Source organism: Schistocerca cancellata, chromosome 2, assembly GCF_023864275.1.
Source record: "Schistocerca cancellata isolate TAMUIC-IGC-003103 chromosome 2, iqSchCanc2.1, whole genome shotgun sequence".
Taxonomy (NCBI): domain Eukaryota; kingdom Metazoa; phylum Arthropoda; class Insecta; order Orthoptera; family Acrididae; genus Schistocerca; species Schistocerca cancellata.
In genome coordinates, this window is record NC_064627.1 from 503917890 (window position 1) to 503937634 (window position 19745).

The 19745-nt window shown below is 42.7% G+C and overlaps 1 protein-coding gene across 1 annotated transcript in view; it reads left to right on the plus strand.

The window, feature by feature from the left end:
* The window catches only part of LOC126146382 (brachyurin-like), a 71388-nt gene that overhangs the window by 12462 nt on the left and 39181 nt on the right, over positions 1-19745 (plus strand). Inside the window, exons 3-4 of the mRNA XM_049915617.1 lie at positions 2532-2673; positions 7962-8140. Coding sequence (XP_049771574.1) covers positions 2532-2673; positions 7962-8140 — 321 coding nt within the window. The remainder of the gene's footprint in view (positions 1-2531; positions 2674-7961; positions 8141-19745) is intronic.

The following is a 19745-nucleotide window of genomic DNA, read 5'->3' on the forward strand; positions in this document are numbered from 1 at the left end:
CACTATATCATAGTCGTCATCGGTTCGTTATCAGAGGATTCATACAGGTACCAAAATGCCAGAGCTTAAAACTGTGACAAATTTCACTAGGCAATACACAGCAGAAACAAAACTCTGCCATGCAAAAGCTAATTTCATTTGCCACCAGTTTACGTTCCGAAATATTGGTAACTTTACATGGCTGAAAAACAACACTGTCATGTGAAACCTAGTTTCATCTCTCACACGTTGGTATCTACTCACGTTGGTATATATTCCTCTGGTAATGCACCGATGATGACCACGCTATAATTGAAAGCTAGATCTGCAATAAATTATGGATTTTTACAACTGACTTTTGTCCTCCTTTAAATTTGATTTATGCATTTGATACCAATGGTACCTTTTGTTGCCGCTTTTATTAGTGCAATGTACTGTCATCTTCAACTTTTGTAGTCCTTTCTTCCTCAGTTGCGTTTAATATTACGGCATATTGATAATTTTTACTTGTGGACCGTCTGACAGCAACTGAATAAAACACAATTTTAGTGCCATACGCGTTTCGCCTTTATTTTCTGGAAGGCATCATCAGTGGCCTGGAATATATACATATGTTAGCTATTTAATTTACATTTTCGTCACTGTGCCTATGGGTTATATACAGTTCTGGTGGTTGGTATTTCCTATTAAGTAGTAATGTTTTGAACTGTACTTATAGGTTGCGTGGACAATTTACATATTACGCTCCTGTTGCAATTTTGGTGTTATTATTCTTCTTATGAATGCCAATTTGCGGTTTCTTCCTACATTCCACAGAACTATGAACTGAACGGTTGTTTCAATGCAGTGTTTTGGTTTCTGTTGCCGACTGTCGAATGTTTTTGCCAAAGATCGAATGTTATTGCCAAACATTCGAGTGCGTGTGTGTGTGTGTGTGTGTGTGTGTGTGTGTGTGTGTGTGTGTGTGTTTGCGTGTGTGTGTGTGTGTGTGTGTGTGTGTGTGTGTGTGTGTGCATGTTTGTGTGCGTGTGTTATGGTGTGGTATATTTTTTTTTTTTACTCTGCTTATGTGTGTGTGTGTGTGTGTGTGTGTGTGTATGTGTATTTTGATGTGGTATAATTAATTTTTTTTGGTGGGCTCTGAGTGTGTGTGTGTGTTTGTGTGTGTGTGTGTGTGTGTGTGTGTGTGTGTGTGTGTGTGTGTGACTGTCCACATGGTGTGGGGAAGAGTTTTTTTGTTTTAAGTTATCATTTCCTTTATTAAGTGTAGTAGGGAGCCTGTGCTAATGTGTGTTTGTTCATTTATCACATGTCTGTTTTCTGCTATGGCTTTCTGGATGTGGAATTTTTCTTGCGTTTGTATAAGATACACAAATGCACATACAAATGCATACACGAACAGATCACAGATACTTCATTAATTACACTCGAAAGTTTGGCAATAACATGCGATCCTTGGCAAAAACATTCGACAGTTGGCAACAGAAACCAAAACACTGCATTGAAACAAACGTTCAGTTCATAGTGCTGTGGTTGTGGGGGAAAAAAAACCGCAAATTGGCATTCATAAGAAGAAGAAGAACAATAACACCAAAATTGCAATAGGAGCGTAATATGTAAGGAATTGTCCACGCAACCTGTAAGTACAGTTCAAAACATTACTACTTAATAGGAAATGCCAACCACCAGAACTGTTTATAATCTATAGGCACAGTGACAAAAATGTAAATTAAATAACTAACAAATGTACATATTCCAGGCCACTGATGATACCTTGCAGAAAATAAAGGCGAAACGCGTTTGGCACTAAAACTGTGTTTTATTCAGTTGCTGTCAGACGGTCTTTAAGTAAAAATTATCAATATACCGTAATAGTCAATGTAGTTTTGACTAATGCCGCACGATATGTACACAAGAGGGTCATTAACCTTTCCGTAGGTGAAGAATTGCTCGCATCATTCCACTGCTCAACTGCCGGCACAAGGCAAAGAATAAAATCTAAATATAGAAAGGAAGACCGATATTTCATAGACACCACGGCACGGTAATGTGGAAGGCAGGTTTATGTAGTTAACTAATCGTGGCAAATCAGTAAATTCCCATGCTACCCAATCGTTGACAATGAATCGAGCACATAATTCTCACAAGACCGAAAGGTAGGGTAAATGTTGATACCCTTCGTCATCATTGTAGTCATTATAGGCTGCAACGTATCATATTGACACAACAAGCAGTACGAAATTGCAGTGCCTGTGTCGTGAAGAAGTTCGATGCGATGTTCCTTCGAACACGTGATGGGTTTAGCCATGAGCCGTGGTCGGGTAGCCGAGATTAAAGCGACCGCGACTGCTCGCGTAAAGCGGGAAATCCGGTTTCGAGTCCCGGACCAGTACAGTTTTTCACTTTTGTCATTCCGTTATACAGCTGGAGGTGGCTCATACTCGCAACTGCTAGTACATTTCAGACAGGTTGCAAGGTATCAGAGTCAGGCTGTGTGCTGTGTACCGCACTGACACTTGCCTTGCCCACACTGAGACTCGGCCTGCCTGCAGGGGGTCGCATTGTTGGAGGCTCCGACGCTGCCGAGGGCCAGTTCCCCTTCCAGGCGGGCCTCATGATCGACGGCTCCGGTTTCTGCGGCGGCTCCCTCATCTCCACCACCGCCGTCCTCACCGCTGCGCACTGCGTCGACGCGTAAGTATACACATTTTTCTTTATTTTTTATATTTTCCTCATGAATATTCTCAGAAATTTTATACTCAAATTAAGGCCTGTGTTTCATACCAGTAGACTTCTCTTGGCCAGGAATGACCACTTTGTTTTGTATAACCTCCTTGCTTCGTCCGTCGTGGGTTACTTTGCTTCGAAGAATTCCTTACTTTCATCTAGATCGTGACCAATTTTGATGTAATGTGTTTCGCTATTCTCATTTCCACTGCTTCTCACTACATTCGTCTTCCTCCAGTTTACTCTCAATCCATTTTCCGCACTCATTAGGCTGTTATTTAGATTCCACAGATTCTGTATTTCTTCTTCACTTTCACCAAGGATAGAAATGGCATCAGCGAATCTTATCACTGATATTCTCATCATCATCATCATCATTTAAGACTGATTATGGCTTTCAGCGTTCAGTCTGGAGCATAATCCCCCTTATAACATTCCTCCACGATCCTCTTTTCAGTGCTAACATTGGTGCCTCTTCTGATGTTAAGCCTATTACTTCAAAATAATTCTTAACCGAATCCAGGTAGCTTCTCCTTGGTCTACCCCGACTCCTCCTACCCTCTACTGCTGAACCCATGAGTCCCTTGGATAACCTTGCTTCTCCCATGCGTGTAACATGACCCCACCATCTAAGCCTGTTCGCCGGCCGGGGTGGCCGAGTGGTTCTAGGCGCTACAGTCTGGAACCGGGCGACCGCTACGGTCGCAGGTTCGAATCCTGCCACGGGCATGGATGTGTGTGATGTCCTTAGGTTAGTTAGGTTTAAGTAGTTCTAAGTTCTAGGGGACTGATGACCTCAGAAGTTGAGTCCCATAGTGCTCAGAGCCACTTGAACCATTTTTTTGCTCAGAGCCATTTGAACCATTTTTAAGCCTGTTCGCCCTGACTGCTACATCTATAGAGTTCATTCCCAGTTTTTCTTTGATTTCCTCATTGTGGACACTCTCCTGCCATTGTTCCCATCTACTAGTACCTTCAATCATCCTAGCTACTTTCATATCCGTAACCTCAACCTTATTGATAAGGTAACCTGAATCCACCCAGCTTTCGCTCCCATACAACAAAGTTGGTCGAAAGATTGAACGGTGCACAGATAACTTAGTCTTGGTACTGAGTTCCTTCTTGCAGAAGAGAGTAGATCGTAGCTGAGCGCTCACTGCATTAGCTTTGCTACACCCCGCTTCCAGTTCTTTCACTACGTTGCCATCCTGTGAGAATATGCATCCTAAGTACTTGAAACCGTCCACCTATTCTAACTTTGTTCCTCCTATTTGGCACTCAATTCGTTTATATCTCTTTCCCACATTACTTTCGTTTTGGAGATGCTAATCTTCATACCATAGTCCTTACATTTCTGATGTAGCTCTGAAATATTACTTTGCAAACTTTCAATCGAATCTGTCATCACAACTAAGTCATCCGCATATGCGAGACTGTTTATTTTGTGTTCACATATCTTAATCTCACCCAGCCAGTCTATTGTTTTCAACATATGATCCATAAATAATATGAAGAGCAGTGGAGACAGGTTGCAGCCTTGTCTTACCCCTGAAACTACTCTGAACCATGAACTCAACTCTAACGTATCTTGACTTCGTTTCAGTATTAGTTCCATTATGGAGCGCCAAGTGAAAACTGCCTCTCTGGCTCTTTTATCTTTCTTAGACCCAAACTGATTGTCATCCAACTGAACCTCATTTTCCTTTGCCCCTCTTCAGCATATTATTGTTGTCAGCAGCTTGAGTACATGAGATGCTAAGCTGATTGTGCGGTAGTTTTCGCCTCTGTCTGCCTTTGCTATCTTTGGAATTGGGTGGGTGATATTTTTTCGGGAGTCTGATGGTACGTTGCCGGTCTCATAGATTCTATACAAACTTGAATAGTCGTTTGGTTGCCATCTCCATAATACTTTTAGAAATTCCGATGATACGCTATCTACCTTTTCTTAACTTCAGGTCTTCCAGACCTATTTTAAATTCCGTCTGTAATATTGGATCCCCTATGTCTTCCTTATCGACTCCAGTTCCTTCTATCACGTCATCAGCTTCGCCCTCCCGTCATAGAGGCCTCCAACGCACTCTTTCCATCTATCCGCTCTCTCCTTTGCATTTAACAGTGGAATTCCAATCGCACCCTTAATGTTACTATCCATGCTTCCATTGGATCCCCTATGTCTTTCTTATCGACTCCAGTTCCTTCTATCACGTCATCAGCTTCGCCCTCCCTTCATAGAGGCCTCCAACGCACTCTTTCCATCTATCCGCTCTCTCCTTTGCATTTAACAGTGGAATTCCAATTGCACCCTTAATGTTACCATCCATGCTTCCAATCTCATGGAAGTTTGTTTTGAATGTTCTATATGTTGAGTAAGTCCTTCCGACGATCGTTTCTTTTTTTAATTTCTTCTCATTTTTGGTAGCCATTTCGCCTTGGCTGCCCTGCATTTCATTGCTAAGTGTTTTATATTGGTATATCGCTGTCTTTCCCTGAACATTTTTGTACTTCGTCCGGTCGTCGTTCTTCCTCTGTTACCCTACGTTTCTTCGGAGATACCTTTGCTACACCTATGTCTGACTGTCCAACTGGACTGCCTTCAGTGACATTACTCATCACAGATCCACGTCATTAGCGAAATGCATCTCATCATTCCTCAGTACTTTAGTATCCCACTTCATGCCATACTGATCTTCTGTACAATTCTGTATCACTGCAGTCTTGATCATTACTAAATTGCGATCTGAGTCCATAGCCGAACGTGGGTATGCCTTAAAATCCAATAACTGATTTCGAAATCTCTGTCTGACCACGAGCGCAGGAAACTTCCCGTGTTTTTTGGTATTTTCCTCTTCTGCTCTTGTGATTCTTGAACAGAGTTATTTGCTATTAACATCTGAAATTTATTACAGAGTTCAAATAATTTTTATCCTCTCTCATCCCACATTCTCCCATAAACCTTCCTTCTATTCATTCCCCAACAATGGCGTTCAAGTCACTCACGAGTACATCACCAGTTGCTCTCTCCCAAACTACTGTGCAAAAGTTCAGCAGTGCATACAGTATCAATTACTGAATGATTTCATCAGGTTACAAAGAAGGGTCTGCCCTTTACATCGTCCCCTAGAGTTATACTACACCAATGCTTGTTAAGCTCAGGCAAAATTGGGACATGACATGAGCACCAACACTTTGCGCACATTATAAATCACTTAGCTCCGGTATAATGCACCCACAACCACGCAGACACTGTTCTGACCATGACTGACACTTGCAAAGTACTGAGAACATTGCGCAGTGTGCCATTTCTGGTCAAATACAACAGGGCAGCCTGTACGCTTGGCTATCATCTAAAATAGTGTTGAAGCTTGTATTTCCATATTTTTGTCCAACACTTCGAGATGATAGGGGGGCGCTGTGCTTCGCTTTTGAAGGATGGAGACTTTTGAAGGATAGTACCAGGGCACTTGTAGGATCAACAGAAATTGGACTGAAGACAGAGCCATGAAACAGGACTTAGGCAACAGCTATGACGTTCACTTCAGTATCTCCATATACACTATTCCGTCGATGGCGCAGTTCGTTTCTGTATCACAGTAAAGGTGGAGTAATCACAATTTTCTGGGTATCTTTCGAGTTTGCATACTATTCTTTTTCATTGTACACTACACTACTTACCTAGATCCGTGGATGCGGCCAGCCACGAATTCTTCTCCTCTGCTAGCCTTTTCATCTCAGAGTAGCAATCTACGTCCTCAATTATTTTCAATCTCTGTCTTCCTCTACAGTTTTACCCTCTACGGCTCGCGTTGGTACCATGGAAATTATTCTCTGATGTCTCAGAAGATGTCTTATCTCTCTTCCCTTCTTCCCGTCAATGTTTTTGCCACATATTCTTTCCTTCGCCGATTCCACGGGGATCCTCTTCATTCCTTACCATATCAGTACATCTAATTTTCAACATTCGTCTGTAGCACAGTTTACAGTATTAAGTCTAAAAGCCTGAGGAATCCTTTCAACATCTATAATACGGAGTACAACGTGTTCCTAAAAAAGCTCTCTTTTCTCATGTATTACTCGTGCTACACGAAAGCGTGAGGCCTACAGTGTATGATGGATGAGAATATGAACTGGAATAAGCTCCGTGTGCCACGATCAAAGTACGTAAAATGTTATGCCACGTTATCCTAAAATTACCCATATCGTTAAATGGCATTTAACGTGTCCATGTCCGTCGCAACAGTACTGCGTTAGAGGTGGCCTAGAGGCAGATGTTAATCCTTAAAACCTCATCGCTCTGTAGCGTCGTTAGGGGAAGTTTCTGGACATGGGTTCATATCCTTAATTTGCTCCTCAGAATATCTCTTGTACTCCTTCGATATTTGTCGGTGTCATTTTGTTACACCGTGTACGTTTCGTACAATGGTCATGAAATTACTAGTAGAGAATTTTGGGTTCATACAGAGGGGTGCGCCGGCCGCCGTGGCCGATCGGTTCTAGGTGCTTCAGTCTGGAACCGCGAGACCGCTAAGGTCGCAGGTTCGACTCCTGCCAAGGGCATGGATGTGTGTAATGTCCTTCGGTTAGTTAGGTTTAAGTAGTTCTAAGTTCTAGGGGACTGATGACCTCAGATGTTAAGCCCCACAGTGCTCAGAGCCATTTTTGAACAGAGGGGTACGGATGATCTTTTCCCACATACAATCCATGAATGGAGTATAAGAGGTGGGAATGTTATTGTACACTACGAGGATTAACCATGAAGTTTTAATTACCATCCGGGAAAAAGTTACGTAATCAATTTTTTGTACGAAAGACAAGGAAGTCTCTGCGCCACAGCACCGTGGAACGCCGCTAGAGAGCCCAAAACTAAATGACGAAGCCCATTGATAAAAAGTAGCACCGTGCAGTTTTCGACAGCAGAGGGAATGACAGAGCTGTGTCAGGTCAGTACAGAAGGTCGAAGAAGTCGTACTACGGGCACGGGGTTTGAATTTGTATCACGACTGCAGACATATACCAGCTAACAAACAAGTATTAATTATGTAGCAATTTTTTCCAAGTTATATTTCACCTTTATGATTAGTCCTCATACGTTCACTCCGTCACGCGTCTTATGATGGCGCGTCGAGTAAAGTGGAGCTGTCCCATTACAATACGTAGGACTGTTTGTCGTTATGAACCTAAGCGTAAACAAATACATAATTAGTGGCTCGTAATCCCGCGGAGAGCAGCGTGCGTGTTCTGACGATGCCACGTTGCAGCGGCAGCTACTTCACGGTGCTGCTGGGCTCGACGTACTCGCGCCCCACCTCAGGAGACAACAGCCAGTCGTTCGCGACGACTGACACCGTCAGGCACAGCGGCTTCTACACGCCAGACGACAACGCTGCCTTCTATGACGTCGGCCTCATCAGGTGGTCGCAGCCCATCACCATCACGGGTGAGTACGCGGGCGCACCTGTTGACGATGCAGCTGCATTATGTGGAATCATCCCAAAGTATTAGTTGCCAAGCATCGAGGCACTGCCTAGGACACAACGAAAATAAAATGTACCTACGAATGACACTGAGTATTGAAAGTTTGTTTGGCCTTTCTTGTACTGAAATACACTCTATCTATCTATCTATCGCTTTCGCCCTTATCCCGCGGTTGCGCAGGGTCTGCGTGCTTAGGTACGGATTTGGCAATGTTAATGGGTTCCTGCCGCCACCCCATACCCCCCCCCCTCCCTCAGAAAGAATGTACCTCAGCTGTCAGCGTCGAGTGTAATCCATGGAATAGTGCAAATGTGTTCAGATGTCTGCGAATCGTGTAATTGAGGCGGGACGCGGGGACCAGCCCGGTATTCACCTAGGGGGATGTGGAAAACCACCTAAAAACCACATCCAGGCTGGCCGGCACACTGGCCCACATCGTTAATCCGCTGGGTGGATTCGATCTGGGGCCGGCGCGCCTACCCGAGACCACAAAGCAGAAAATTAGCGCTAGCGGCTAACCTGGCGGGTACTGAAATACACTCTAAGCAAATAGAAAGGATTCACCGCGAAGCAATTGTCCGATTGGCACGGAAATCGGTAGAGGTGTTGTGCAGACAAACAAATGATTACAGTTTCAGAAAAATTGAATGACTTATTCAAGAGGAAGAGCTTCATAAATTGAGCAAGTCAATATTCCATTAGCCCACCTCTGGTCCTCAATTAGGCATTTATTCGGCTTGGGATTGATTGACAGAGATGTCTGAGTCCATTTCAGGGATGTTGTATCAAATTCTGTCCAACTGACGCGTCAGATCGTAAGGTCCCTGAGCTGGTTGGATGGCTCTGTCCGTAATGTACCAAACGTTGTCTATTGGGAAGATGCTCGGCAACCTATCTGGCCATGTTAGGGTTTGACAGGCACGAAGACAAGCAGTAGAAACTATCGCCGTGTGCGGGTGGACATTACCTAGATGAAATTTAAGGCCGGGATGTCTTGTCTTGAAGTGCTACAAAACAGACTGCAGAATATCGTAAGCGTGCAGCTTTATTGTGCTGGTGCCGTAGACGTCGACCAAAGGGGTCCTGCTATGAAATTAAATCGCACCCCGGACCCTCACACCTGGATATTGCGCCATATAGCGGGCGATAATCAGCTTGGTATCCCCAGGCACGTCTTCGGCCTACATTCTTACTGACTGGAATAGAACTGCCTTCAGTGACGAAATCCCGCTTCGAACTGAGCCCCGACGACCATCGAAGACATGAAACTTCCTGGCAGATTAAAACTGCACGGCGGACCGAGACTCGAAGTTGGGACTTTGCCTTTTGCGGGTAAATGCTCCTCCATCGAGCTACTCAAGTGCCATTCCCACAGCTTTACTTCCGCCAGTACCTCGTCTCCTACCTTCCAAACTTTACACAAGCTCTCCTGTGAACCTAGCAGAACCAGCACTCCTGAAAGAAAGGTTATTGCGGAGACATGGCTTACCCACAGCGTGGGGGATGTTTCCAGAATGAGATTTCCACTCTGCAGCGGAGTGTGCGCTGATATGAAACTTCCTGGCAGAGTAAAACTGTGTGCCAGACCGACACTCGATAGGCGGCACACAGTTTTAATCTGCCAGGAAGTTTCATATCAGCGCACACTCCACTGCTGAGTGGAAATCTCATTCTGGAAACATCCCCCAGCTGTGGCAAAGCCATGTCTCCCCAATGTCCTTTCTTCCACGAGTACCAATTCTGCAAGTTTCGCAAGAGAGCTTCTGTGAAGTTTGGAAGGTAGGACACGAGGTAATCGCGGAAGTAAAGCTGTGAGAACGGCTCGTGAGTCGTGCTTGGGTAGCTCGATGGTAGAGCACTTGCCCGCGAAAAGCAAAGGTCCGAGTTCGAGTCTCGGTCCAGCACACAGTTTTAATCTGCCAGGAAGTTTCATATCAGCGCACACTCCACTGCAGAGTGGAAATCTCATTCATCGAAGGCCTGTCTGGAGATGCCCCAATCACCGGTGGGACAGCTGCCTCACTGTCGCCCGCCATATGGCGCGACAGCCAAGAGTCATGGTCCAGGCTGCGTTTTGATTTCATAGCAGGGCCCCTTTGGTCGACGTCTACGGCACTTTCACAGTACTGTGGTACGTCGACGATATTCTACAGCCTGTTTTGTTGCTCTTCAGGACAAGCCATCCCAGGCTTATATTTCATCTAGATAATCTATTGGACAGAATTTGGGACGATATCCCTCAGGAGGACTTCAAAGAATATCAATCAGTGCCAAATCGAATAACCGCTAGCATAAGTGCCAGAGGTCAACCAGTACGTTAAAGACTTGCTCAATTAGTGAAACTCTTTCTCTTGAATAAATCGTCCAGTTTTTCTGATTGTGTAATCATGTGATGGCTGTACATGTCCATCACATCTACGGATTCGTGATTTCCCTAACTCACTCCAGGCAAATGCCGGGACGGTTCCTCTGAAAGGGCACGGCCGACTTCCTTCCCCATCCTTCCCTAATCCGATGAGACCGATGACCTCGCTGTCTGGTCTCCTTTCCCAAACAACCCCAACCCTCTACGGATTCCCGTACCGTTCGAATAACTCCGTCGTGGTGCATCATTCTTTTTGCCTTAACGTATATTTCACAAGAGAGCGGGAACCTTCACATCTTCGGACTGGACGCATACATCTTCATCCACATTCGTACTCTGCAAATCACTGTGAAGTGCCTCGCAAAGGATACTTCCCATTGTACTATTTGTTAGGGTTTCTTCACGTTCTATCCAAGTAAGGACATCAGGAAGAATAAATGTTAAATGCCGCTGTGCATGTTTTAATTATTCTAATATTTTCCTCACGATACCTACTGCAGCTGTGCATAGGGAGCAATAGTATATTCCTAGATTCACAATTTAAAGTGCCTTTCTCAGGATATAAGAAATATATTCGCGACTGCGAATATTATCAGACTCCAGCTGCACAATGAACTGATAAAGATGAATGCATACATACACGTCTAGCAGACATTATAGAGTACATCTTAAAAACACATGCACTGTAAGATGGTATTTCATGCCACGACAAGGCCACGACAATAATCACAAGTTGGTATGTAGTATGTAATTTACAACAGAGAACTATTTATATACAACTGTTTATACGTGGTAAGAGACACAGCAGAAAATAGATCATTATTTTTAATCGGTTATATTATGTAATAAAATATTTTCATAAAGCTAAATTTCATAAGATGTAGCTCCTTAACGATTGATATTGAAATGTGTCACTTCTCACTAGAAGTAAATTGGTATCCACATTCCTTATAATTCTCTTAATTCCAATGCTTTATCATTATCTGTAAAAAAAGCCCAATATGCACTGAAGTCTAGTAATGTTAAAATTGTTTATATCATATCACATTGGTACATCATCTATAGAATTCTATTGCAACACTCTCATTTATAGATTAATTGTGTCTAATATGTTTGTTATACAGTGATCAGTCTAAGTTAATACTCTACTACGAATATGCGTTTACGTAACAAAATGACAGTATCTGGTGACGTTTAGTAATCAGAGGTATCTTATATTTTAATAGGTGAATGAGAAGCAAACATCACTTCAGGAAACTGAAAACAAATTATTAACATTATAGAAGTCCTTTCTGTGTGTGGAGTTTGTTTAACATCAGAAATGGCGACTACTGAAGTAATAATTGAGCTGGAAGCACAATATTACTACTCTTACTATTCCTGTACAAGCCATTAGTATGTGGCCTAATGGTTGCTCAGTGCAACGGTCGGGAAAAGTATATTTCATTTAATTAAATTGACGAAAGAAACTTAATGTAAATAAAGGTATGAGATTCTCTTTTTACTTGTGAATAATGAAGGACAAAGAATACAGATGTTTTACATAGAAACAATAAGATAATTCTACATGAGCCATTTGGAATATGAGCCACTACCATACAAAGACCTGCTCTACTGGCTAGTAGTGAAAAATACAAATTGCAGAACGCCTTTGATTAATGAAATACTGACTTTCTGAACTGGATTGCTATCGAAAACAGCATGTAAAGAGAATGTAAACTGCACCACATTAATCATAATCACATACCACTCTGCAGTTCGTTCTATTTTATTACCCTTGCAATTTTCCTTTCAAAATTTGGCACACGTAATTCGTAAATTTAGAAAACATTACCTCGTCCTCCAGTACAGACACTTTTTTTTTTTTTTTGTCATCAGTCTACTGACTGGTTTGATGCGGCCCGCCACGAATTCCTTTCCTGTGCTAACCTCTTCATCTCAGAATAGCACTTGCAACCTACTTCCTCAATTATTTGCTTGACGTATTCCAATCCCTGTCTTCCTCTACAGTTTTTGCCCTCTACAGCTCCCTCTAGTACCATGGAAGTCATGCCCTCATGTCTTAGCAGATGTCCTATCATCCTGTCCCTTCTCCTTATCAGTGTTTTCCACATATTTCTTTCCTCTCAGATTCTGCGTAGAACCTCCTCATTCCTTACCTTATCAGTCCACCTAATTTTCAGCATTCGTCTATAGCACCGCATCTCAAATGCTTCGATTCTCTTCTGTTCCGGTTTTCCCACAGTCCATGTTTCACTACCATACAATGTTGTACTCCAGACGTACATCCTCAGAAATTTCTTCCTCAAATTAAGGCCGGTATTTGATATTAGTAGACTTCTCTTGACCAGAAATGCCTTTTTTGCCATAGCGAGTCTGCTTTTGATGTCCTCCTTGTTTCTCCGATTTACTCTCAAACCATACTGCGTACTCATTAGACTGTTCATTCCGTTCAGCAGATCATTTAATTCTTCTTCACTTTCACTCAGGATAGCAATGTCATCAGCGAATCGTATCACTGATATCCTTTCACACATAGGGAAATGTTAGGTACAAAACTCAGTATTACTTCTTGCGTAGAAAAGTTAGGCGGCTTTCATACATCACTCTCCATATTTGTCAGTATAATTCAATGCAGCCCACTCTGATTAGCACATCATATCACTCACAAGCAAAAGCACACATTCAATCTAGAACAGAGTCAAAAGGAAAGGAATGATGGAGGTGGTTTGCTTTTGCTTCGCACTTGTATTCCATGTGAACCTTAGGAGTGCTCTCAGTTACCAATGACTGTGCCCGCTCTTTCCGCAAAGGTCTTGACCAAGACAAACTAGTAGAGCAGAAGCACCAGTAAGTACACGGGAAAATGATCAGTAAGTGGCGCTATGGTAGCAAGGATTGCTTGCGAGTAGAAGATTATGGAAATCGACAAATTATAACAACTTTCAAGGTCTCAGCATAATGAAAGCCCAACCAATCGTACATGTGTATTAGTGAATGCCCACGCAAAATATTTCCCTGTCACTACCGTTAGGCATAAAACAAACAAAGAATTTATGTAGTTAGAGAAACAATTAATTTTTTCAGTGGAAGGCAATATTTAATTTTTTCCTACTTTTGGGAGTCACCGTCATACGGAAATATCTAAATTATGACTTAATCGCCGTTTGACTTGTTTTATTTCCTTTTCGGCAGTATTCCAGCTATTTGTCAAGTGCTTCCTTATTTTCAATAGGGTAGTATGAAGCACATGAGAAATGGCTGCATAGCCAAAATTTCAATAGTGGCTGAAAGGGAACAAATTATCATTTAGATAACATTTCAATAAGTCAACTAGCCTCAGTTATAGTGATTGCTGTTTCCCTGCCTTAAAATTTTGTTATTGAGATTGATAGTCTAACAAAAGCAACGACTAAGGAACGAAATGATGAATTTGAAGTATTAAACGTTCGGCAATACATGATTATTACAGACACTCTGTTGCATTACATTTTTTGACTAGAATCTGTCTGAAAAGTTCGGACGTACACAAAATTACCTATCATCAGCAAGAGCACTCCACTACTTTCTCTTACAAATTTCTTTTGTTGAAAAGGATATGTGCCTATGTGCCTATCTGACTGCTCACCTCAAGTGGATGTTTACAAAAGTATTGTGACAAATAAAAGTTTTCTAACTGTTGCAGTTATAAATGTCTCAGTCTTAGAAGCATTGAACAGGGGTTTGAAATTTGATCCACTGCCTGCATGTATACTCACGAGATCAGATACGATATCCTACCATCTCATCTTCCCTTTCCCGTGAAATAAAGACACTGAAAATTGTTTCCACCACTTGAAATGACTATCGCCTTATCAATGAACACCGTACTTTTGACAGTTAGCACTCAGTAAGCCTGACATAGTATCTTACTGATACTGTGATAGAATGAAGTGGCATAACCACAGAGTATCAGTTATATACAATGCGAATTGTAGCTCTCGATTCAGGAGTAGGGCTATAATACTTATAAAAAATTTGTCTCAGCTAGAATGGAATACTACTAATATCACTTAGATCCATAACAGCTTGGACTGATACAGTTCAGGAAGATTGTATCAGGACAGCGTCAGTGTTAACAGGCTTGCCCGGTTTTGCGAGAGGGCATTAGAGGTAATACTGAAAGGCAGAGACTTGAAGAAGGAGACTGTATACTCGTATATCACGAAAATCTGCTACGAAAGGCCGCTGGACCTGATGGGATACCGTTCAATTTTACGCAGAGTACGCGAAGGAACTTGCCCCCCTTCTTGCAGCGGTGTACCGTAGGTCTCTAGAAGAGCGTAGCGTTCCAAAAGATTGGAAAAGGGCATAGGTCATCCCCGTTTTCAAGAACGGACGTCGAACAGATGTGCAGAACTATAGACCTATATCTCTAACGTCGATCAGTTGTAGAATTTTGTAACACGTATTATGTTCGAGTATAATGAGTTTCTAGAGACTAGAAATCTATTCTTTAGGAATCAGCATGGGTTTCTAAAAGGACGATTGTGTGAAACCCAGCTCGCGCTATTCGTCCACGAGACTCAGAGGGCCATAGACACGGGATCCTATGTAGATGCCGTGTTTCTTGACTTCCGCAAGGCGTTCGATACAGTTCCCCACAGTCATTTAATGAACAAAGTAAGAGCATATGGACTATCCGACCAATTATGTGACTGGATTGAAAAGTTCCTAGATAACAGAACGCAGCATGTCATTTTCAAAGGAGAGAAGTCTTCCGAAGTAAGAGTGATTTCAGGTGTGCCGCAGTGGAGTGTCGTAGTACTGTTGCTATTCACAGTATATATAAATCACCTTGTGAATAACATCGGAAGTTCGTTGAGGCTCTTGCGGATGATGCTGTAGGTTGTAACAATGAAAAATTGTACTGAAATGCTGGAGGATCTGCAACGCATTGACGCATGGTGCAGGGAATGGCAACTGAATCTCAATGTAGACAAGTTTAATGTGCTGCGAATACACAGAAAGAAAGAACCTTTATCATTTAGCTACAATTTAGCTGGTCAGCAACTGGAAGCATTGAATTTCATAAATTATCTGGGAGGAGGCATTTAAAATCAGTACCCGTGGTCTAGGGGTAGCGTCTTTGATTCATAATCAAAACCTTTTCGGTCCCGGGTTCGATCCCCGCCACTGCCTAAATTTTGATAGATAATCAGCATTGGCGGCCGAAGACTTCCGGCATAAGAAGTCTGCCTCATTCTGCCAACGGTCTTGTCAAAGAGGGCGGAGGAGCGGATAGAGGTTCAGGGCACTTTCCTGCCCTAGGGGTGGGAAATTGCCCCTAAAGGCGGAAGAATCAGCAATGATCAACGACATGAGGATGCAGAAGGCAATGGAAACCACTGCATTAAAGACACGTAACGTGTATCCACAGGACATGTGTCCTGTAATTGAAGAAGTGTCATGATGATCTCTCCATTGGCAAAAGATTCCGGAATAGTCCCCCATTCGGATCTCCGGGAGGGGACTGCCAACGGGGAGGTTACCATGAGAAAAAGATTGAATAATCTACGAAAGGATAACGTTCTACGAGTCGGGGGGTAGAATTTCAGAAGCTTGAACGTGGTAGGGAAACTAGAAAATCTGTAAAGGGAAATGCAAAGGCTCAATCTAGATATAGTAAGGGTCGGTGAAGTGAAGTGGATGGAAGACAAGGATTTCTGATCAGATGAGTATCGGGTAATATCAACAGCAGCAGAAAATGGTATAACAGGTGTAGGATTCGTTATGAATAGGAAGGTAGGGCAGAGGGTGTGTTACTGTGAGCAGTTCAGTGGCCGGGTTCTTCTAATCAGAATCGACAGCAGACCAACACCGACAACGATAGTTCAGGTATACATGCCGACGTGGCAAGCTGAAGATGAACAGATACAGAAAGTCTATGAGGATATTGAAAGGGTAATGCAGTGTGTAAAGGGCGACGAAAATCTAATAGTCATGGGCGACTGGAATGCAGTTGTAGGGGAAGGAGTAGAAGAAAAGGTTACAGGAGAATATGGGCTTGGGACAAGGAATGAAAGACGAGAAAGACTAATTGTGTTCTGTAACAAGTGTCAGCTAGTAATAGCGAATACCCTGTTCAAGAATCACAAGAGGAGGAGGTATACTTGGAAAAGGCCGGGATACACGGGAAGATTTCAATTAGATTACATCATGGTCAGACACAGATTCCGAAATCAGATACTGGATTGTAAGACGTACCCAGGAGCAGATATAGACTCAGATCACAATATAGTAGTGATGAAGAGTAGGTTGAAGTTCAAGACTTTAGTCAGGAAGAATCAATACGCAAGGAAGTGGGATACGGAAGTACTAAGGAATGACGAGATACGTTTGAAGTTCTCTAACGATATAGATACAGCAATAAGGAATAGCGCAGTAGGCAGTACAGTTGAGGGGGAATGGACATCTCTAAAAAGGGCCATCACAGAAGTTTGGAAGGAAAACATAGGTACAAAGAAGGTAGCTGCGAAGAAACCATGGGTAACATAAGAAATACTTCAGTTGGTTGATGAAAGGAGGAAGTACAAACATGTTCCGGGAAAATTAGGAATACAGAAATACAAGTCGCTGAGGAATGAAATAAATAGGAAGTGCAGGGAAGCTAAGACGAAAAGGCTGCAGGAAAAATGTGAAGACATAGAAAAAGATATGATTGTCGGAAGGACAGACTCAGCATACAGGAAAGTCAAAACAACCTCTGGTGACATTAAAAGCAACAGTGGTACCATTAACGGGAATTCCACTGTTAAATACAGAGGAGAAAGCAGATAGGTGGAAAGAATACATTGAAAGCCTCTATGAGGCTGAAGATTTGTCTGATGTGATAGAAGAAGAAACATGAGTAGATTTAGAAGAGATAGGGGATCCAGTATTAGAATCAGAATTTAAAAGAGCTTTGGAGGACTTACGGTCAAATAAGGCAGAAGGGATATATAACATTCCATCAGAAGTTCTAAAATCATTGGGGGAAGTGGCAACAAAACGACTATTCACGTTGGTGTGTAGAATATATGAGTCTGACGATATACCATCTGACTTTCGGAGAAGCATCATCCACTCAATTCTGAAGACGGCAAGAGCTGACAAGTGCGAGAATTATCGCACAATCAGCTTAACAGCTCATGCATTGAAGCTGCTTACAAGAATAATATACAGAGGAATGGAAAAGAAAACTGAGAATGCGCTAGGTGACGATCAGTTTGGCTTTAGGAACAGTAAAGGGACGAGAGAGGCAACTCTGACTTTACGGATAATAATGGAAGCAAGGCTAAAGAAAAATAAAGACACTTTCATAGGATTTGTCGACCTGGAAAAAGCGTTCGACAATATAAAATGGTGCAAGCTGTTCGAGATTCTGAAAAAAGTAGGGGTAAGCTATAGGGAGAGACAACAACCAAGAGGGAATAATAAGAGTGGACGATCAAGAACGAAGTGCTCGTATTAAGAAGGGTGTAAGACAAGACAGTAGCCTTTCGCCCCTACTCTTCAATCTGTACATCGAGGAAGCAATGATGGAAATAAAAGAAAGGTTCAGGAGTGGAACTAAAATACAAGGTGAAAGGATATCAATGATACGATTCGCTGATGACATTGCTATCCTGAGTGAAAGTGAAGAAGAATTAAATGATCTGCTGAATGGAATGAACAGTCTAATGAGTACACAGTATGGTTTGAGAGTAAATCGGAGAAACACGAAGGTAATGAGAAGTAGTAGAAATGAGAACGGCGAGAAACTTAACATCAGGATTGATGGTCACGAAGTCAAGGAAGTTAAGGAATTCTGCTACCTAGGCAGTAAAATAACCAATGACGGATGGAGCAAGGAGGACATCAAAAGCAGACTCGCTATGGCAAAAAAGGCATTTCTGGCCAAGAGAAGTCTACTAATATCAAATACCGGCCTTAATTTGAGGAAGAAATTTCTGAGGATGTACGTCTGGAGTACAGCATTGTATGGTAGTGAAACATGGACTGTGGGAAAACCGGAACATAAGAGAATTGAAGCATTTGAGATGTGGTGCAATAGACGAATGTTGAAAATTAGGTGTACTGATAAGGTAAGGAATGAGGAGGTTCTACGCAGAATCGGAGAGGAAAGGAATATGTGGAAAACACTGATAATGAGAAGGGACTGGATGATAGGACATCTGCTAAGACATAAGGGAATGACTTCCATGGTACTAAAGGGAGCTGTAGAGGGCAAAAACTGTAGAGGAAGACAGAGATTGGAATACGTCAAGCAAATAATTGAGGACGTAGGTTGCAAGTGCTACTCTGAGATGAAGAGGTTAGCACAGGAAAGGAATTCGTGGCGGGCCGCATCAAACCAGTCAGTAGCCTGATGGCCAAAAAAAAAAATGGCGTTAGAAGTGATTTAATATGGAAAAGCAGATGCCAGACTGAGATTCATTGGAAGAATCCTAAGGAAATGCAGTCAGAATACAAAGGAAGTAGGTTACAGTACACTTGTTCGCCCACTGCTTGAATACTGCTCACCGGTGTGGGATCCGTTCCAGATAGATTTGATTGAAGAGATAGAGAAGATCCAATGGAGAGCAGCGCGCTTCGTTACAGGAACATTTAGTAATCGCGAAAGCGTTACGGAGATGATAGATAAACTCCAGTGGAGGATTCTGCAAGAGAGACACTCTGTATCTCGATACGGGCTTTTGTTGAAGTTTCGAGAACATACCTTCACCGAGGAGTCAAGCTGTATAGTGCTCCCTCCTATGTATATCTTGAGAAGAGACCATGGGGATAAAATCAGAGAGATTAGAGCCCACACAAAGGCATACCGACAATCTTTCTTTCCACCAACAATACGAGACTGGAATAGAAGGGAGAACCAACAGAGGTACTCAAGGTACCCTCCACCGCACACCGTCAGGGGGCTTGTGGAGTATGGATGTAGATGTATATGTAGAGAAGCAGTTTCAGTCCCTGGTATACAATGTTGTCCAGAATCCCTCCATATTACTCCCTCGAGACAGTGAGTAAGCTTAATTATATGTCGCACAGAGATAGGGTAGGGTAAACATAGTCATGTGTAGGGACTGTGGTTGTTGTGAGCGGACGCAAGGAGAATTGGCCACTCTTCGGGGGCAGGTGGAGGCTTTGTCTGTTAGGCTCATCGAGCTCGAGGCGCAGGCGTCGG